The sequence below is a fragment of the Aptenodytes forsteri genome, unplaced genomic scaffold (genome assembly GCF_000699145.1).
Source record: "Aptenodytes forsteri isolate BGI_AS27 unplaced genomic scaffold, ASM69914v1 Scaffold760, whole genome shotgun sequence".
In the NCBI taxonomy this organism is placed as follows: Eukaryota; Metazoa; Chordata; class Aves; order Sphenisciformes; family Spheniscidae; genus Aptenodytes; species Aptenodytes forsteri.
In genome coordinates, this window is record NW_008796108.1 from 214,069 (window position 1) to 232,476 (window position 18,408).

The following is an 18,408-nucleotide window of genomic DNA, read 5'->3' on the forward strand; positions in this document are numbered from 1 at the left end:
AAAGAAAAGATGAGGTGTGTGGGGGGGGGGGGGGGATGAAGAGCCTGTATTTACACAGGAGCCTGTAATGACTCCATCGGTGTGTCAGCTTCACATGCTTGACAAGACAGACACAGGCAAGCTTTTGAGTCTCCTGCCTTCACTTCATTTCCTTTTCATAAAGCCAAGTACAGTGCCCACAGACTAATTTTTCTCTCTCTCTTTTTCTTCCTGGACTTACGTTGAGATGCCCTGATATCACTCAGCAGAGGATGAGGCTGGGGTTGCCTCCACGTCAATCAGTAAGTATCCCATACAGCACTGTGCAGCAGCAGAGCCTCAAACAACTATCAGGGTTAGCTACGCAGCTGAGGGGTGCGACACCTTCACGCTCATACCCCATGTCTTGTGTTATTTTTCTGAGCTGTTTATCCCTTCTCCCTCTAGCTATCTAGCAAAAAGCAAAACATCTGGCAGGAAGCTGTTCTAAGTTTATTTTGTTTTTCGCTGGTCTTTGTGCGTACAGTTTATAGCTCATTTCCTATCACCTGTGGAGAACTTACAAAGTCCAGAGATGAAAGACAACCAGCCGTGCAGCTTACTGTATGTGCCAGCACGGAGGGGCAGAGAGGATGGCTCCAAGAGGAGGTGCTGCTCTCCCGGTGGCCATTCCTGCCCCAAATACGCAGCAATGAAGCATTCAGAGACAGAACTTCCCACAGATGCTCCCACATCAATCTGTGGGTTCTGTACACCATTTCCCATGGAAACGGCTGTGCCTGTGTCCTGCTCAGGGCAACTCATCATGCGCTGCAGGCACCACATATCCCCTTCTCCAAGCATGGTTGCATGTTCCTGACCTATGCACACCCAGTCTCTTCCATTCATTTCGTTGCCAGTGTCAACAATTTTACCAGCAGTATTTGCAGGGCTGTAGGGACTGAAAACACACAGAAATAGAAAACAGTAACCTAGAGACGGGGAAGGGAGGGAGTTCAAAGCGCTTTCCTGCTAAATGACAACCCAAGCTGCCTGCAAATAAAACTCTGGAGCTCATCAAGTAACTCTGACCACTGAGGGTGCTTAATAAAGATTACTTTTCTATAGCTCCACTTGCCTGAGGCATCATTTGTTCCTAATGAGATGCTCCATGGGATTTAAACACAAGAGAAGAACAGGCTTTTCAAACACAGCCATTACAACGAAAACAAGCTTTCTGCTCCAAAACCCAAGTGCTCAGACCCCTGTCTTACCCTGGTAATGCTCCTCAGCCATGCCAAGCTGGACAACCACAGTGCTTTCTTTCTGCCAGACCCGGTAGGCAGCTATCCCACAGCATTACCTCTTAAGACTGGTCATGCTGGGGACTTTGAGGCAAGCTCTGCTGAGATCTGCAGTGCTCGGGACACTGCTTGCTGCCTGGGCAAAGCCACCGCAGCCTCACCTGGCCCTAAAAGTCCAACACCAGTTTCTGCAGTGAAGCAGCACAACTGGGGCTGGTGAGGCACCTGGGGTGGCTATTGCATGGGATACCTAAGACTTTGCACAAGTACCATAAGATATTTCATTGCCAACTCAACCGTTCTTTTGCTTTGTCTTGTGTGATCGCTAAGATCATGGTATTTCTAACCATGCCTGGAATAATAAAGTACTGTACCAGGGCCCCCAATGAAACAAGCATGCCAAAAAATTCTACATGCCACTGAAACGGATAGAAACACAACAGATAATAAATGCTAAACGTCTGCAACTGCCAAGCTATCTTCTGTGCAAGGGATGTGGAACAAAATGTTCTCAAGTGCCGAAGCCAAACAACAGAACGGACTTCTGCTCCTGGTCAAATAGGAAGATGTGCAGGGCAACCGAACACGACCAGAAAACCACTCTGCAGGATGAACGAAGGAGTACGATTAGGGGCATCCTGCCATGGTAAAATTAGATGCCTGTGAATCAGATCTGGTACAAGGTGGAGGCTATCAAAGGTGCTGTTGAACACCACGGCGTGCACACACGTGCATCTGTAAGCGCAAATTCTGTAAGATGCTGGCAACTACAAAACCCTCTAGCAGTGAGATGGCACAGCTTGATCCTATTGGATACAGGTTAGTGGGTTCTTCTTGCCAAGCAGAAGAACCACAAATCAGGGTTGGGAAGGGGGTGGAATCTGTAACAAAAGTGGAGATCCTCAGACAAACCCAAGCTGACACCACATTACAACTTTTCAGACTTCATTATCCCTTGGGCTTGGCAAGAAGATCACAGAAGTCTTAAGCTCACGTGGGATGAGCCTCAGGCTAGATCTCAGGCATTCATCCTGGCCTGCACCTCTACAATATGAAACCAGGAATAATTCCATAGGACATGGCGCATGGAGACCAGCTGCAGTGAGTCTGCACTGTGCTGCAACACAGGATAGTGAAGAGCAATCCCCCCAGCAAGAGAAAAATATATGGGCAAACAGAGCCTCTTCCTTGTCTTCTTCCTGCTACCCCAGCTCTAACTGCCCCCCCGAGCACAAATTTAGCAGCACGAGATGCAAGGAACTTCCAGCATTTATAGAGATCAGATTGTCAGGACAGTCCCAGGAAAAGAGGGAAAAATAGAAGATGGGAAGACTCTGGCAGGCAATGGCTCAGCTCTGCCTGCTAGCCAGTTTTATTAGCTCTCCTGACAACCACAACAAGGGCTACCAAAGATGTAATATTTACAGAAGACAGTCTGCTTTGAACGGATAGGAGCATAACCCAGTTATGCTGGGTACCCACAGACTCATACAGGGGCTGGAGTTTGATCCTGGATCTCCCACATACATTCTGAGACTCCTAACCCACCAATGACTTTGGAGTTGATTTATCTCTCAAAACTGTCTTGAAAACAGCTTGAAAATTCTTGAATTTTCCAAGTACAGAACATAAGATATTCTGAAACCTCAGAGTTACACGACTAAGAGGACCTCATCCCTCCTTGTGCATTAGCCTTTTGTACCTTACATTCAGAACCTCCCCTCTAAGCCACGAGACTCCTAACCCACCAATGACTTTGGAATTGATTTATCTCTCAAAACTGTCTTGAAAACAGCTTGAAAATTCTTGAATTTTCCAAGTACAGAACATAAGATATTCTGAAACCTCAGAGTTACACGACTAAGAGGACCTCATCCCTCCTTGTGCATTAGCCTTTTGTACCTTACATTCAGAACCTCCCCTCTAAGCCATGTGCCCCTCCTGCATACCGTAAGCTCCCAGGTTCAGGCACCGGCTCCAGCAGCCAAGAGCAGAGCCCTACAGTGCTGAAAGATGACTGCTCAGCACTAAGATCACGTCCTTCCCTCCACAATTTCAGAAGCATCTGGAGCAGTTATGCTTTCGTGACTATCACTAAAAAGAGATGGGTCAGAAACACATGTGAGATGACAAGTGACATCTGCATTAAGACAGGTGGCCAACTAAAGTTAACTAAGAGTAGCCTGGTCACTCTTCTGCAATAGATCTGCTCTTGCAGAAGCAGATAATCAGTGTCCATTAATAATTACTAGACTCTCTCTCTCTGCAATGAAATTGCAGCTCTCAAGATTTCCAGCACACTCTTTCCCTCCTAAATACAGCAAGAGTTCGTTCCCTTGCAGCACTCCTTTCCAATGCTCAAGGAGAGGTCTGACTACATTTACCCCAGGAAGCATGAAGTGCTGCATGGCCCTGCACTAGAAATGCTCCCCAGGGACACATGGTATCCAGAACAGATATCGCCTAACCAGAAGAAGTGGCCTCCTATTCTGCCAGCAAAAGAGAAGAACTACCCAAGAAGCTTGAACAAAGATCAAACCACTTACCGAGCAGCAAACAAGATCCTCATGAAAGTACAAAGCACTCATGGGCAAACTATTACCTCCCCTTTACTCTTGTGGCTCCATTCTGGAGGATGACGGCACAGCCAGTCCTTCCCCTTCATCACTTGCATGTACCCCTGTAGGCTAAGCTTTTCCTCCAGGAATCCCTGCAGCAGATTAAAACTCAGTTTATTAAATAAGACAGTACTCTAACAAGGTAATCCACAGATAATTTCACTCATTTAAACCCTATTTCATCTCAACCAAGTAGACGTATTTCCATTTAACAATCTTAATTCTTTTAGCACTTTCCAGCTCCCAAATTGGCTTCGACAGCAGAATTGACATTCAGCCATCATTTTCACATAAAGTTCCATTTAGTGTCTCCAAACCCCTACAGTGTCTGGAGGTGCAAGAGGAATTCATTAGCGGTGTCTTTGGGAAAATGAGCCATCCCTCCCTGCAGCCTTCTTACATTCACAGTCCTCATTTGGCAGGGGTCGAGTCAGAGCTGGCAAACGCCGGGCTAAGCTGCTCCTCCACTGCAGATCCTCCCTGTTGGTCCCCTCTAACTCCATGCTCAAGTCCCACCTCTGTGCTGACACACGAGCATCTGCTTTCTTTGCTTCTCTGCCTGCTGAGCTTAGCATTTCACTTTTATCTATGGGCCACAGAGCTAAAACCTTGCAGCCTTTACCCTGCTTGCTTACTCACATGCTCTCTCCCTCATTCCCCCCAGCCCTACGAGCACCAGATCTGCACATCCCTCCCCGCAGGGAGGTCTCTGCCAGCCCCGAGAGTCCTGTGGTCCACACCCTGCTACTGCTCCAGGTTACCACTCTCAGGCATAACTGGCCATGGTTATGAGCACCCGGTCTTCCCCATTTCAGGAGCTCTCCTCCAGCCGGGATCTTCACCTTCTGCTTCTCAGGCATCCTGCACTCGTTTCCTCTCCAGAGATAACACCCCAAAGAAGGGCTCTGGGGAACGATGCTACCCTAACATGATGTCATCCCCTCGGATGGCTTTCCCAGCAACAAACAAAAAGCAGGCTGAGGGCACCCATTTGTCCTGCCTGCTCACAGCTATTTTAGGCATGGACTGTGCCCTGGGTGTTGCCCTCTTCTCTCCCACATGCACACTGCTTCCTTCTCCCGCCCATCAGCACAGCCTACAGCTCTGTGCTTTTCATAGCAGATATCCTACAGAAAAGCAAAACTCATTCGTTCAAGTTCTTCCATCCTTCCCTTTTTCCTCAGCATTTTTTCAGCAATCTCAGCCAGTAGCTTCAATCTCATCACAGTGAGGTCTTCGTGAGGGAGAAGAAGAGCAAGAGGAGCACAAAGCCAGGAGCAAGGCTTTGCAAGGAAGGGCAGGACGTACTCCTCACAGAGGTGTAGGGCCCAGCACGCAGGGAGCCAGGATCTGCCTCACCTGCTTTGTCAGCAGGTTGTTCTCTACTTCTGGGGTTGGGACTTTTTCAAATGCTATAGGTTCAAAACACCTGGATATCAAGAGCTAGAGCTTCTGAATCCAAGCCAGGACAATTTGGGCTTTTAGCTTTACAGGGGTGTGTTTATCTTAAAATGAGCCACAAGCAATTAGCTGCAGAGGGGCACTTGAGATAAGTGCCCTTTCAGGTCAAAAACACCTTTTCTGGGAAGGTTGCCCAACCGCCCTGCAGTGCCCAATGCTAGCAAGAGGGCACCTAGAAGCTAACACCTCACTGAGCTGAGCGCTGCACACATTGCATCCAGGAGAGCTGGCCCCTGAGTTTGCAGTCCACCCATCTACAGAGCAAGGACAAGTGAACTTGCCAAGAGTTACACAGCAGGAGAAGGAGGAGTAAACCTCTGAGCACAAGGCATATCGCTTCAAACAGAAAGAAACCCTACCTTACACTCACAGTAGGAGGATCTCAGCTCTGCTCCAACAGACTGTTACAAGCTGGAGTTGCCTTGCTGTCTTCCTCCTCCCATCTGCCATCCTCCAGCTTGCCTTCTCAGAAAGGTTATAATAGCTCACAGGTAGTGACTTTGGCTTTATCTCAACTCACCTTTAGAAACTTGGGCCACCACCTTAATCTGCAAGGCTATCCTCCACCTCACTTCCTGAAAACGACCTTCAAATCACGTCATAGTCACTACAGATACGCATCTCCCTAAAAGCAAGCAACCATGCTCTTCAGCCATGTATCCACAGGTGCCCCATCCTCAGTAGTCATCCTTATAACTGCTCCCTGCCCTCCCACACCAGCAGCTGCTGCCTGGATGGAGGGCTTGCTTCCCCTGCGTGCTTATTCAAATTTTGTAACTCAACCCAGCTCCTGTCCACACCAAAAAAAAAATCTCCTGCTCAATTCAGGTGGTTCTTTAAATGCAAGTTAATTGGCCCGTGGGGGGGAACAAATTTGAAGCTCAAAGTATTGCTGGTGCTGGCACTAAGTTTTCAGGTGCTCTGAGCTGCCAAGACAGCTGCTCTCTATCAAGTGAGCACTGCTTTGCAGTGTGATGGCACTCACTCCAGCAAGGGTCTGCTAAGGATATTTAATTCAGGCTTATTCTGCAGTGAAGTCAAGCGCACCACAGTGTGTGTGAAATCCATCCTTCCTCAACTGTCCACATGGATAGCCAAGGGCGAGGGGCTGGGCAGCAGTAATCTGTAATGCAGCCTAATGCACAAGCCTATCTCATGCCGCACTGGAGCTTTCTGCAGAAATTCCAGCTTTGCTGAGTTTGGCTCAGAGTTGGAATTAATTTTGGCAGCTGTTTAGGCAGGGAACCAAGCATCTTTCATTCATGTAATTGACTTTTTTATTCGTGTGTGTGTATATATATATATGAAAAAATAATGAAAGAAATGACAGAGTAGCTCTTGCTGTGACTAGCCTTCACTCTATGAAACAAAAAGATCTGTATTAAAAATGGCTCAGCGGCTAAATATACGAAGTGCTGCCCAGGGGCAGTAACAGTATTTAGATATAAAACAGGCTATATGGCTCTCAGATCCTGATCCTTGGCTCAGGGAGAATCTTCAACGTTCAGGAACAAAAGTAAAAAATCAGACCTCTGAAGCAAAACTCTGTACACGCACCTATCCGTGTCTGCTCTCTGTCGCTCCCCCTGCGATTGCACAGGACTGTGCCTGTAAGAGATACATATATACACACGACCTTTTCAGTGACCAGCCCCTCTCTCCCTGGCTCCTCTCCTTAAAGCACATTTTCCTCTTCCTGCTGAATTAGCACTTACTTTGAACCCGGCCACCTTCCAGATCTACAAAGCAGTACAGCACGGAGCAGCAGGTGGCTGCTGGGCCCAGACACACCACAGCTTTACCCGTGCTGGTGAGCAAATAACTTTCATTAAACAAGCAAATGAAAAAATAGAGCTCTATGCTGATTTGCCACTTGAGCAACATGGCTCTTTTCCATAACTACCAGCTGAATTTCCCATCCAGATGCTCTGCACACAGAGATCTATACCTATATAATATGTATGTGGATATATAATGAATCAAAACAAAGCTTAAGGCCTCTTGGGATGTACAATGTACTCTGCCTCTCAGACATTAATGAGCGGGAACAGATCAGTAAAAATAACTCTGCCACAGAGGTGCAAAACACATAAAGAGATGGTCTGTCTTGCTGAATCCACACCTCTCCTCACTCCATGCCCTGTAGCATTGATCCAAGATATAAATCTGCTGACTATTTATTATTCATACTATTATACCGCTGGATTCCTTAGCCGTAGACCAGGAGCTCATTATGTTTTATGTGGCAAAACCGCAGCCTGGAGAGAGACACACCCCTCCCACACCGATCTCCCAGGCGAGGCAAGGGGCACTGCCTGTCCCGGGGCGCGGGCGAGCAGGGCAGCCTCGCGGGCACTGGGCTGCCTGGGACGTGCCACGGACACCTTTCTCCTGCAGAGCCATCAACAGCAGGCCAGGTCACCCCACTTTGCACCAAGTCCCTCTTTCTTCCATGAAGGCTCCCTGGAGCATGCCCATGGCTCAGTCCATTTTAAGCCAAATGCATTCAACCCTGATTACATGCAATTCATGTAGAAACAGACCTCTGCGGTGGAGGAAACCATCAGTCCCTCCCCTCTTTGGTATCCAGTCTTCAGTCAGTATGCCAAATAGGCCCCTCACTGTTTAAAATCAAAGCACAAGGAAGCAGGGATTGCAGGACTTCTACATCCCTCAAGTACTGAACAAGTACTTGCTTGTAAGCTCAACCCGATTTCCACTCGCTTTCTCCCAGGGCTCCTCGCTCGGAAGCGCTCGCTTTCCTCCCGCAGTTTTCGCTTGCACTTCGATGGTGCTAATGAGCCTCCTGCCTCTGCAGGCAGAGAAGCCGCCCAAGCACATCCCCAGGAAAACTCACATTCGCAGAGCCAGTGGGAACAGTGTGCAAAACCCTGCCAGCACATGGTGACCACCCAGCGACCACGTTCTCCTCAGATACCAACCTCAGCACACGTGCAGGGAGCACACACTCTGCCCTAGTGCCCAACATCAAAAGCATTCAAGAAAAACGCTTTTCACCTGATCAGTTCAGAGAAGAAGGGGTTAGATAAGAGACCGCAGCAGCCACCAGCAGCATGCAGCCCCTCTTTGAATAGCTTCAGTTGCCTTTTCCTGGAAAACAAGGCTCCTTTTACCCTGGAAGTAGCCTCCATGGATAAGTTGCCTTTACAAGACCACTCAGGACAGGGAAGGTATGGCTAGGAGATGGGGTACTGTTAGCCACTCTTCCTAGCACTGTAACACAGCAGTACCTGGGGAGAACTGCAAAGAATCAAAGGGCAAGTCTACACAAGGAATTGCTGAAAGGGCCTGGCATCTATACCAGTGGCTTTTTTTAAAAATAAAGATTTATGCACATAACTCGGAAAACATAAATAAAATATCACTCTCCTAGAAGAATAACGAAAACAAAACGAAATGTGAAAGCCTTTTAAAATAGTTAACAAATGAATATTGTATTTTTCTCTACTTCTCACTACTCTTCAGCAGCAAATGACAAATAACTATGAATCTACTTCACCTTAATGAACTTAACTGGGCCTTTTTAATATCGGAGGAATATTTAATATTGGGGGAAATTAAACATTTACAATGTTTCAGCCAGACAAATTTACTAAGTTATGCATCAACAAAGATGTGGATACCTCTCCTCCTCCTCCTACTCCACAGTTCTCTATTTCTTTAGACTCTCAGATTCTAGGAAAGTCCTGAATGAAATGTGAAAGCCTTTTAAAAAAGAATAAGATAAAATCAATATAGGCCAAACCCTACATACAAGTGTTCAAATGAGCCCAGCGAGGCATGAATCAAGCAGGGGATGGAACTGAAGCTCAGGCACCCAGTAGTACTGCCCAGGTCCAAGGGCTGGGTGTGCTGGTGGGCCGCATCCCAGGGCAGGTCTCCAGGAGATGGGCAACTACCGCGTGGACTTGAGGGGAGCCATGGGGAACCCCTGGGAAAGCCTCTAGCTTGGGTTCCTAGGGACTAGGACCCCAACGTACACATGGAAAGCATCTACCCACATTTAACGTCAACTTAGCTGCAGCCCACACCTGCTCCTGCCACCGCAGCCTGGGGACAGCCCTCCGTTCGTGCCTTATTTCTCCAGATGCAACTTGGCAAACATTTTGCAAACAGTTAACTCCTCCACCGTCCCTCATGCCCAGAAGGTACCCCTCGACCTGACCCCCAGAGCAGCTACACCCTCCTCCCACCCCACTCCTCAATCCAGGCTGGTATTAACACAGTCCAAACACGACGGGACTTGAAAGCATATGTCCAACGAGCACTGCTGCCCTCCAGGCGTGTGGGTACAGCCTCGGGCTCTGGGGCCCCACAGCTAGCAATGGTGACCAGTGCAGAAGGATTACTTTTAATCCTTTAAAAACAGTTAGGTCCATGCACAGAGAAGCCAGCTAATCACGCGTGTCTTGGCGACCTGCTTTGTTTCCAGCCCAGCTCTTCCCCTCCAGTCTGCTGCCTTCTGGTGAGGAGTTATTAGCTGTGCCCCCTCCTGCACAGGCAGTACCTAATGCCTCTGCTCACACTGCTGGTGGGACAGCTGGCCGGAGAGAAAGTCACCTAACCCCTGCCAGAAGCTTTGTTTTCTTAAACACTAGTCATAATTACAAGCGGAAAGGTTTTCCAGCAACAGCACCACCATGTGAGACTCAAAGATTGTTTCTCTGCTTCAAGCTGATCGCAGCAGCCTTGCTGGGTTCAAAGCCAGGGTAAGGCTATTTCTCTGCTAGGGACTAGCAAATTGGTGGACAGCAGTTTACTGCAGTTGCATTGGTATAATCCACAAAGGCCTTGGATATGCCAGAAAGCAGCACTGCATAAGGAAAGGAGTTTGTGCTTTGTCTGTGTTAAACACGCTCCTCTGCCTCCGCGCAGGTGAGAGCAGTGGAGTTTCAAGCCGTGTCAGCAAGCTGCCAACAGGATACGGGGGTACTGGGGCTGGCACAGGCCAACCTGCCACAAAGCCACAGCTCTCCCCACCTGCCATAAAGGGCACAGTCGTGTTTCTCCCCGTCTCGGACTGCCCCCCTGGGAGGAAGCATTTGTACCTGCCCACAGGGGCTGACATCGACATTTTTCTCTTACAGCATCCAGGGGACTGACTGCACCTTCATCAGTGGCACTATCATCCTTTAAAATGGTAATGTTAAATAACGTGCTGCCTTGTGGGATCTTCTCTGCAGTGCCTTTAGGAGAATCATGTATATCCTCTGGGAGTTGGGGAAGCTGAACTAAATGGTCCACAGTTCTGTTCATCGCCATTATCGTTCATTTCTGCCTTACACATTTTCGATGCTCAGTGCTTCTTCCTTGCTTCAGCCCTCCAGCTCAGACACACCAATGTACAAACTGCACTGGACAGGGCAGAAGCACACCGTGCAGCTACGGGGCCTTTAGCTCACTACACAAGCGGCTTAGTATCATAAGCACCTCGGGAGGGTAATTACACAGGGATGCAAGGCCACACAAATGACGCTCTGCTACACAGGTCTGTGACAGGGTGATAGGTAGGAAATAGAGGGGCACTATACAATCGCAGCGATGCAGAAAAAGCTGGATGCATGTCTCCAATCTGCCTCTTCCCACCTACTTCAGCACGCACAGCTAAATACCAGTGCTTTCCCACAACTCCACATGCTCTGGGGCATCCCAAGAACATTTTCTTGACATTATAGTTCCACGATCAGAGTAGATGTAGGAGGTTCACAGCCCTTTAGGTATTCCAGATTTTTGGAAACATGCCTAGAAACAAGGACAAATGTCCCAGGCTGGTACTTGTAGTCACACATCACCGTCAGTTTGGATTCGTGGAGACTTTGACCACACATTGCATCTCTGGTGGATGAAACCCTACCACAAGCACTGGGACAGCAGTGCAGATTGCTTCAACTATCAGCTGAGCAAGTGGTAGATGCATCTTCACTGGGTATGGGGTAGAAGAATGCTAGGTTTCCCAAAAAAAAAAAAAAGAAATTTACCCTAAATGCTAGAGCTGCATCTTGCCTTTTGTATAAAGTTTGCAAAGTTGGGAGGTAGAGGGAGGGAAGGGATTTGGACAGACAGAGGCAATTACAGAAAAGAGCCCTTTAAAGAGCTGCAGGGCTGAAGGAGGCCTTGCAAGGAGTTTGTCAGTAGATCGTATGTCAGTGCTACTGAGCCTACTGCTAGTCAGGGCAATGCCGTGTATAAACTACAACTTTGGCTTGTATATGAATTTTAAATGAGCTGTTAGTACACCCAATGAATCTAGCAAGAGAATACCAATTTAGGGCTCTGACGGTCTGCTCTATAAGACCAAGTAAATAACTCAGTAAATAACTCAAGTAAATTTCCTGACACTTTATTGAGCATGAGTGAACAAAGAAAAAACAAAACCAGAATTACTTCTACAGCCGGTATATACCGCAGGAAACCAGAGCTAGGGGAGATGCTGGCCCACAGCGCACTGCACCAGCCATCCTCCTTGCCTGCCACTGGGGTGGGCAGGAGCGAGCTGATGTCTTTCGTGCTTTTGGTGCGGTTGGATGCAAGACAGCATGTGCAAGGACACATGTTGGGCAAGCACCAACTATTGGGTTTTGCTCCCAGGACATTTTGGTAGGACATACATTGGCTCTTTCAAGGGCTACAGGATGCCTCGAGGCAATTCCTTACATACCTCCTGGAGCTCTTGAAAACTTCCAAGAACATGCCCATTCCTGCCTGCTTCTTCATACCCTGATCACAATTAACTTTTGAGCATCTAGGGAGATAATACCTCACCAAGGCAGACCAGGTGAGCTGACTGATAAACAAAACACTCTTAGTAAAAAGACACTATTTTGGATAAAGCATGTGTGTCTGGTTTTCCCCCACAAAAGACTCCAGAACAATGTGAACTAGGAGACTTTCTCCAGAACGGGATCAGAAGGGAATACACAGAGCTTAAGGCCGAAGAAAAAGGCTGAAAAAAAGGTTTGCACCAATGTTTTTTCCTGTGTATCCAGGAGAGAAACGGAGCATACGATAGGCTACAGATTGTTCCTGTGCATGCCAAAGTCACAGGGAAGGTCACCCTATAGCCTATATTCTGCTCTTTTTTTTTTTTTTTGCATAGATGATGCTTCTAAAGCTCACTGCAATGCAACACTCATTGTTGGTCTCGTCCAGGCTAGCAAAACTTCCTGTCACTATGTGCTCAAAGATTAAGCAATCTGCTGCCTACAAACTCCACTGAGAAATATCAGGGCCAAGATCCACCCGAAAACCCCAAGAATGCAGCAGCAGGGAAACTCAGTGCTTAGTTTAAAAGCCAAGCCAAGCGCCCCTGACTCAGCACCACCATGCCTCCTTCTACCCTGGGAGCCAAGTGCAGCAGTCAATAATCTTTTCTAGCAACTTGGTGAAAAAACCAGACATGGCATTGCCTATGTTCACCTCACATTACTAACCATATAACTGTGCATTTGAGCGGTCCATTACCAGATGGCTTTCAGAATTATTTTAAATGTTAGCTTGCATTTTCTTTGAATATTTAAATGTTCATGCTGGTCTGTTTTCCTTTTCTATGCAGTGCATTGATTTATGTTGCTAGATGCCGTATCTCCCTGCCTTGCCAAAAGCATGCATTTGGGAATGATTTCAGGGCTGCTAGTAATATTTTTTCTCTCCTTTTATTTTGTACTTTATTTTTATTAACTTTTTTGCCAAATATATTGTTAAAATAAAACTGTTTCTTGAAGAAACAAAACCAAAACCCCAAATCCCTCCTCAGCTCTTTGCCCATCTGCTTCAGACACCATTTTCAGAGAAGTTAGCTCTGTGGCCATGAGCAAAGCAAAAGCAGGAGATATGTACTGACATACCTACCTGAGCTTCCCCTCCCGCAGTAAGTTCTTGCTTTAGGCTCATGTGTGGGAATCAGCCGGGTCCAAGGTCAGGACTGCTGGTGTCCCATTCTCAAGAGGCAGGAGGTGACTGGAGACACACCTGTGACTTGACTGCAGGGTCTCTGGCCACTCTTATGTTTAACACCGTCTGGCACAGAATCCACGGCCTCCAGTGCCTTTTAGAAGGATTGGCAAAGTTCCTTCCCATTCCCTCAACAGCGTTACTCCTCCTTTGAAATCTTGACTTCTACATTGCCTTTGCAACCTCCTAATACAAGTTCTTCACTCCTAGGAGGATTCAACAGACAGATTTCCACTGCCTTGCCCTGTGCAGGCTAAGGAAATCCAGCATTTCCATCCTGGACTAGGCAGTGGTGGTGTAAGTTTTAAGAGCAACTGTGTCTGGAGCAACTCCATTATTTTTGCAAAGGAAAGTCAAAAGCAAAGAATTCCTAAATGCATGAGGATTTTAAAACTGGAGAGATGGGTCCAAGAGAGCATGACCTCAGTGCGAGACAGTTGAAAACCACTGGCGGAGCAGTCTCTGGGATGGAGACCAAAGCACCGGCAGACCGTTGCTGGGTAACTCTGCACAGCAGCCTAACCACCAGCACTGCAGCCCTCAGCCTCTGCAGGTACACAACGCTAAGGAGGAGAGGCTTACCTTTAACCAGCATGCGCTCAGCTATTCACCACCATGCGTCTCTGCTAAGCGCAGAGGCATACAATTTTGTACCTGTACGAGGCAGTGGGACCGGGACATGTGAACCATGCCTGTGTTCAAGTGCATGAGTAATTTCTGTTATGGATATGCCTTCAAGCCTCAGCAGTGTGTCAAGATCTCCTTCACCCAGCAGTGGATACCAGGCAGAGAAGACAAAACTAGTATTTGGACAGATGGAGGGAGACAGATTTTCTATCACCACCGCAGTTGCTCATGTGTCCCCTGAACATACAGACACCCTGGCTTCTTCTTGCCTGCCCTCAGGGGTCAGCACTGACGTGGCCTCACAGCAGCCACCATCAACTCCATTTAGGGAGCCCCTGAGCATGCACCAAGCTGAGACCCGGAACGCAGCAGCTAATCCCGCCTGGTGGTTGCCCCCGGTGCAGTGCAGCACAGATTTTCATTTCCAGTCCTCAGCCAGGAACACAGAAGCACAGTCCCATCCCTCTCAGACACCTTCCTATTTCGCTCTGGGTTGCACTGTGGAGGTGGACAACCACGCCAGTTCCCAGACTGGTTTGCAGCCCAGTGCTGCTACGTGCGCTGCTGGGGGAGCTCCCCTTCCCCTCACACTCTCAAGCACCCACAGTACTTTCCCCACAGAAGGAGATGGCTGGGGCACGAGGCGTAATGAAGGACCTTTCACCTTCAGTATCCTGGTAATATACTGTCCATCCCTATCCCCATCTGCTGGCTCAAGTGGAGGATCTGCCAATCAACATGAAATGCAGTCTGCGGAGCTGAGACTATGCAGCATGAGTGCTCCACGTGAATCACAGATGCTGGGGATATAAAACACCCAGCCACACTTCCCAGACTCCTGCCAGCACAGACCCTCCCTTGCTATATTTCTGAGCTGTTCCATGCTCCACTAGCAGAGGGGAGAAGTAATTTTACTTCAGGTGTCACCTGTGAAAGTTGCAAATGGGGACAGGAATAGATTAGCTTCTTATCTGCAACAAATAGTTAATAAAACCAGCTAGTAGCTCCAGAGAGAGCAGTCAGGTAAAGCAGTTTCCTTTCTAAACAACAGAGCAAAGTGTCAATACTATGAAGCAAGTTTCATTACAAGGTTCCTGGATGCATTTCTTTTCCCTAATCCGCACAGGCAGCAAGCGAAGATGACAGTGCCTCTTCCTGAACACTTTTTAATAAAGCCCAAAGGAGACCAAACGCATAGAACCGTCTGACAAATAGAGCATTTTGGAGTTAATGTTCTTGTGGCACCACTTAACTAGGTTCAGTTTGGGCTCAAACACTCCTTGCTCATCGATGTGGGGACAAACAAATTTGTGACAAAACACTACTTCCTTTTGTTAGATCTTAGGAGAGCATCAAGGGGGGTAGGGCATAGCGGGGGAGCAAGTTTCATTCCTCTGTGCCTCTTTGAGGAGTGGCTTTCACTTCAAATTTATACAGAGAGAGATTCCCATCAGGTAACATTACCACCATAAAAATCAATGCAAAAACGTACGCTCAATATGAACTGCATTTCATTTACAAGATGAAGGAGCCAACATTTCCAAAATGCAGGTGGGACACTGTCGCTTAGCAAGTGCCTCAGCCCTACCCAAACGGGGAGCACACCACCAACGCAGGGAGCCCAGCCACCACAGGCAAGGCTTGGCTTCCCCTGCCCGAGCACGTCTACACAGAGTGGCCCAAACAATGAGTGGAAGGATGGTTAAATCCAGAGCAGAGCAAGCTTTGTACTCACCGATCCTCAGGGAATGGGGGCTGGCAGTGATCTTCATTAGCCACAGCAGAAGGAGCACCAGAGGCGCCAAGACACGGGGCATCTTCTATAAATCCTCATGGAGCCCTTTGGTGGTCTGGGCATGACATAACTCTGCAGAGAGAGAACACACGGCACCGTGAGCACCTCGGCTCTCAAACCAGCGACTCAGCAGGATGACACTGCTTCGAGCTTGCCAAGCACTTGGGACAAAGAGTCTATTTACCAAAGGAGGAGGAGGAGGAAGCTATTTACAGACTATGAATTATTCAGGAATTGGAGTCAAACTGGGCAAAGAGCTTCTAACAAAAAATGGAAAAGAAACACAAGGAAAAGTTGAAATATTTCATCTTGGCATTTTTAGCATTTCCACAAAAACAAGTAAAAATCAATAGAGTCACATCTCTCATTTTTCTCCCTCCCCCCCCCCGGCTTTTATTCAAAGCAGCCTGAAAATTAAAATATAATGCTGACTTCTGTTTTTAGGATAGGACAAAACATTTTCATACCAAAACATAATTTGAGGGATGGGAGTCAGAGACAGAGAGTCACTTTGGCCACCAAACTAGAAACCAATTCTTTGTACTGCTCCAGCCTCAATGACGGTCACCGCCACCTTCCCTCCCTTTCATGCGCAAGAGGATTCAGGACAAGACCAAGAGCAGGACCATTTTCTTTCTCCTCTTACAAGGTAACACCACCCCAACACACAGAGGTCTAATTTTCAAAGTCAAAACACTGTCAAAATGAAGAGCAGTAGGTGGAGAATCCACAAACCTATCATTAGTACAGATATTGGACCTGGTTGTCCCACAGCAGACTCCTGCAGCACAGTTAAACAAATTTTTAACAAATACCATTTTAAACAGCTACATAGAGGGTAGATTTTACTTTATAGGAGAAATGGTTGTCCCTCAATTTGATAAAATTATCTCCACAGGCAGCAATGTCCTTAAATGCTGACTTTGAGTTTTTCATCTGTTACCTTATCTCTCCCTTCTCCAATTTTCTGGCAAACATTCTCACACTATTCCATTTGTCTAATTCTTGGGCCAAATATTGAAGTCCTGACACAGGCAAAGTCTTTAATCTGCCTTTGAAGATACCAGGAGTTTTGTTCAAGAAAGACGTAGCTTTTTACTTGCAATTTTTTAATTCATCTATTTTTAGATTACGTGTAGACTTCCTCCATCTCATCTCAGCACTCCCCAGATGGGCTATCCCCTTTTTACAGTCAGGGAAGGGAGGCAGAAGAAATACTGAGACGTGGCCATAGAAACGAAGGCAATACAGGGGCTGAGCAGGGAGCCCCTGCACATCTCCACCCCCTGGGGCTTGATCTCTTTCTGGATCCCATCTCTCTTGGGAAGCTCCCACCAGCAGCCCTGCCTTCTGAGTCCCGATTCTCTCAGTTTTGAGAAAATTGAGGGACCCCATGCCTAAATGTCAGTTGGACATTTGAAGAGCATCCTGATTTCAGAAGTTGTGTGCTCAACACATTTTTAAAAAGCAGAAGCTGCCAAAAACCACCTCGAAATCATTAGCCACCTCTGAGAAGGGCAATGGCAATTTTTTTCTTTTTTTTAGTGGGAGTTACAGAGTAATACCTAGGGAGGAAAACCCCTAAAAGGTTAAGCGCATGGTAAATTGGTTACTTAGAAGCATTGGCAGCAGCAGAGACAGGCTGTGGAGCAATGTATCATTTGAAGCAGTTATTTCAAAACTTTCCAAGTGATTGACAAAACAGCAGGATCACATCAGATTAACTCACACCGGTATTACAGCCCAGGCTGTGGAACCGGCACTTGCAGCACTGAAGTCGCACGCAGGCACACACACATCCCCTCTCAAACCTTCCCTGCAGAGCCAGAGAAGGAGCCGGGGGGACCACAAGAGGAGCTTGAGGTCTGCACCCCCGACGAGCTGCATCACGCTCAGGATTGGCTCCAAAGCCGCTCCCCAAGACTCACAGTCTTGTTTTCCTCCTTTAGGTCCCATTTCTTGCACCGCTACCCTAGGCGTGCTTTCAGTGCAAAAAACGTCCTGAGCAGCTCTTGCCAGCCGGTGGCAATTAACAACTACGTCTTGACTAGCAAAGCATCTGATATAGGACCTCAGATGTGTTTTGCCTTCTTTCTCCTCCACTGCCCCCTCCTGCCTGGCCAAGGCAGTCTAGAAGAGGCTACTAGAGCCATCGGAGGGAGAGAGGCAGAGAAAGGCTCCAAACGCATCTTGAGACACAACTGAGAAAACCGGCAATTGCTCGTCCCTGCTGTTTCCCCACCACGGCCCCACTGCAGTCTGCCAGCCGCTGACATGTCGCCTCTTTGCTCAAAAGAGCAACTCATCAAAAGCTGTTTGTACCAGAAACTAGCAGAAACCTTCGGTGCTTTGCACCGCACTGTTATCTTTAGCAGCGTGCCCGCACAACCCAGCCCGCTCCCCCTCCTTGCCCCTTCCCTGGGCAGACCCTTCCCTTTGCACCGCAGCTGCCCGCGGCACTCGCCAGGAAGGCGTAGGGATCGACAGCACGTGGGGTATGGCTTGGCCCGAGGGAAAGGTGGGGCAAACACTTGGACTCGTCAGTGTTTCTCACACAAAATGAGAAGGAATAAGAGAAGCAACCAGAGCCAGGCCTGAGAATATGTCAGAAGATGTGTTTCCCTGCCACAGTGCTGAGCTCGTTCCTCTGGTACGAGAGATGAGAGATGTCATC

General features: G+C 47.8%; 1 protein-coding gene across 1 annotated transcript in view; it reads right to left on the minus strand.

The window, feature by feature from the left end:
• Positions 1-15,810, minus strand: part of GRIK4 (glutamate ionotropic receptor kainate type subunit 4) — a 143,045-nt gene extending 127,235 nt beyond the window's left edge. Inside the window, exon 1 of the mRNA XM_009286740.2 lies at positions 15,675-15,810. Coding sequence (XP_009285015.1) covers positions 15,675-15,756 — 82 coding nt within the window. The 5' untranslated portion in view covers positions 15,757-15,810. The remainder of the gene's footprint in view (positions 1-15,674) is intronic.
• Between the last annotated feature and the right edge of the window lie 2,598 nt (positions 15,811-18,408).